Here is a 1,638-nt window from a genome sequence, read left to right as displayed (position 1 = left end):
AGTGGTTTAAACGTTGATTCAGAACTGCAAGTATTCAATGCATTTCATAGCTGGTTGTGTTATGACATAACTAAACGTAGGAAGTATGCGAAATAACTTTTGTCTAAGGTTCGACTTCCGCTTCTATCAGTTCCTGCATTAAAAAAAGTTTTAGACAGAGTATCATCAAACTATCATGAGTGTAGTTACATTATTGAAGATGTTTTAGTCATAAACACAACCAGTTGCAATATTACAAGTAGGTACTGCAACCAAACTAGTTTTAACATATTAGTTTGTGGGGGTTACAATGTTAACCTAGAAAAAGTTTCCAATGATGTAAAGGTTTTTAATGCAAACAATTTTCGTAATGTCAGTAATTTACGAAACATGAAAGAAGCCAGACGCTTCTTTGAGGCAGTTTGTACTAAACGTGAAATATATGTGTTTGGTGGTTTTGATGGTTCTGAAAAGCAAACAAAATCAGTTGAAAAATATTCCCCAACTACAAACACTTGGGAGTATGTTATTGACATGATAGATGATCGTGAAAGTTTTTCTGCATGTTCTTTTATGGAAAGTATATTTATCATGAGCGGTCTTATAGGTGATAACATAAATGGTCGAAGGTCAGCACCCTGTTTTGAGTTGAACACAAAAACTCTAAAATGGAAAGAAATATCAAGAATAAAGAATGCAAGAACGCATTCAGCTTGCTTGGTGTTTCAAGGAAGAATTGTTGTATGTGGTGGATGTTACAATGGTCAGATTTTTAAAACTATTGAGTCATACGACCATGTAGCTAATACATGGTCAAAAATACCAAACATGATTGAATATAGAATTGGTCACAAATCAGTTGCGGTAAAAAACAATTTTTTTGTAATTGGTGGAAGTAACACAAACAATTCGGAAATTTTCGATTCAACTACTAATAAGTTTACTCTGTTAAAACAACCTAAAACAGCTAAAAGATATTATTTATATGGCACTTGTGAAGTGATTGCAATTGGAAGCAAGCTTTTTGTGGTTCGCGACCAAGGTCATTTAACAATTTACGACTTTGAAAAAGATGAATGGTCAGATGAAACATGTGAAGCAACAAAAAATATGAGATATTTGTCTTGTGCTAGTTTACCTATGGGAGCTTGTTGAGAAAATATAATACACTTAGAAAACAAAACGGAAACAAAGTTTTTTTTTAAAGTTAAAATAATTTTTACTTATTGTCTGCGTTAGTTAGATGTTGGAAAAGATTTTTTTAAATATTATTAAAGTTTAGATATAACCTGATAAGTTAGATTTTAAGGACTTAAGTATAAATATAATAGCTGAACTAATAATTTTGTAGCACTTAAAGTTTTTTACTACATCTTTTTTTTTGTGGTTGTTAAAGTAAATTAAATAATAAGTATAAATGAATATTTTTCAGTACTTTGTTTCTTTTAAACACGAGTTTTCTTGTATATGTTATATTAAATGTACCTTATTGCATGATTTACATATATACATATATATGATATTATCCGTGTATATATTTTTAAAATTAATAATTTTTATTTAATTAAATATATTTAAATCAAATAATATATGTTAATAAATATATTTCAGTACATTGTTTTCTTTAAAACACTCGTTTCATTTATTATGTTTTATAAG

The 1,638-nt window shown here is 28.7% G+C and overlaps 1 protein-coding gene across 1 annotated transcript; it reads left to right on the top strand.

Moving 5' to 3' along the window:
* The first annotated feature begins 369 nt into the window (after positions 1-369).
* LOC145833105 (kelch-like protein 23) lies at positions 370-1,134 on the top strand. The gene has a single exon (XM_082940305.1). It carries the CDS (start codon positions 370-372, stop codon positions 1,132-1,134), a length of 765 nt encoding a protein of 254 aa, XP_082796431.1.
* Positions 1,135-1,638: the final 504 nt, after the last annotated feature.

Source organism: Thalia democratica, chromosome 4 (assembly GCF_965202585.1).
Source record: "Thalia democratica chromosome 4, ktThaDemo2.hap1.1, whole genome shotgun sequence".
Taxonomy (NCBI): domain Eukaryota; kingdom Metazoa; phylum Chordata; class Thaliacea; order Salpida; family Salpidae; genus Thalia; species Thalia democratica.
This window is presented reverse-complemented; position numbering and strand designations above follow the sequence as displayed.